The sequence below is a fragment of the Penaeus monodon genome, chromosome 34 (genome assembly GCF_015228065.2).
Source record: "Penaeus monodon isolate SGIC_2016 chromosome 34, NSTDA_Pmon_1, whole genome shotgun sequence".
Classification (NCBI taxonomy): domain Eukaryota; kingdom Metazoa; phylum Arthropoda; class Malacostraca; order Decapoda; family Penaeidae; genus Penaeus; species Penaeus monodon.
This window is the reverse complement of record NC_051419.1, coordinates 6,281,970-6,282,262: the sequence shown is the minus strand read 5'-3', so window position 1 is coordinate 6,282,262 and position 293 is coordinate 6,281,970. Positions and strand designations below refer to the sequence as shown.

Genomic DNA, 293 nt, shown 5'->3' with positions numbered 1-293 from the left:
GTATAGGTGATTATTATCGAGGAACATTACCACTTTTTCTTTAGGATTCCCATTTTGCTCCACTCACCGAGCGGTATATTTTCTGCAAGAGTGAACCGATCCCACTTCGGTCTGTTAACGAAATCACTGCTCATGAAAGCCTCTTTGGCTAACGTGTAACTGTGAAGGAACAGCAGAATCTCCGAGCCTATCCTCCAGCTGTGGGAAACGAAGGCATCTATTATTCAACGGGATTATACAGTGGATCCTTGGATGCGACGGGAAGGTAATTTTGAAAGTAGAAAGTAGGGTAA

General features: G+C 43.7%; 1 protein-coding gene across 1 annotated transcript in view; it reads right to left on the bottom strand.

Annotated features, from left to right (window-relative positions):
* The window catches only part of LOC119594796 (cytochrome P450 2L1-like), a 5,019-nt gene that overhangs the window by 3,494 nt on the left and 1,232 nt on the right, over positions 1-293 (bottom strand). Inside the window, exon 3 of the mRNA XM_037943886.1 lies at positions 68-198. Coding sequence (XP_037799814.1) covers positions 68-198 — 131 coding nt within the window. The remainder of the gene's footprint in view (positions 1-67; positions 199-293) is intronic.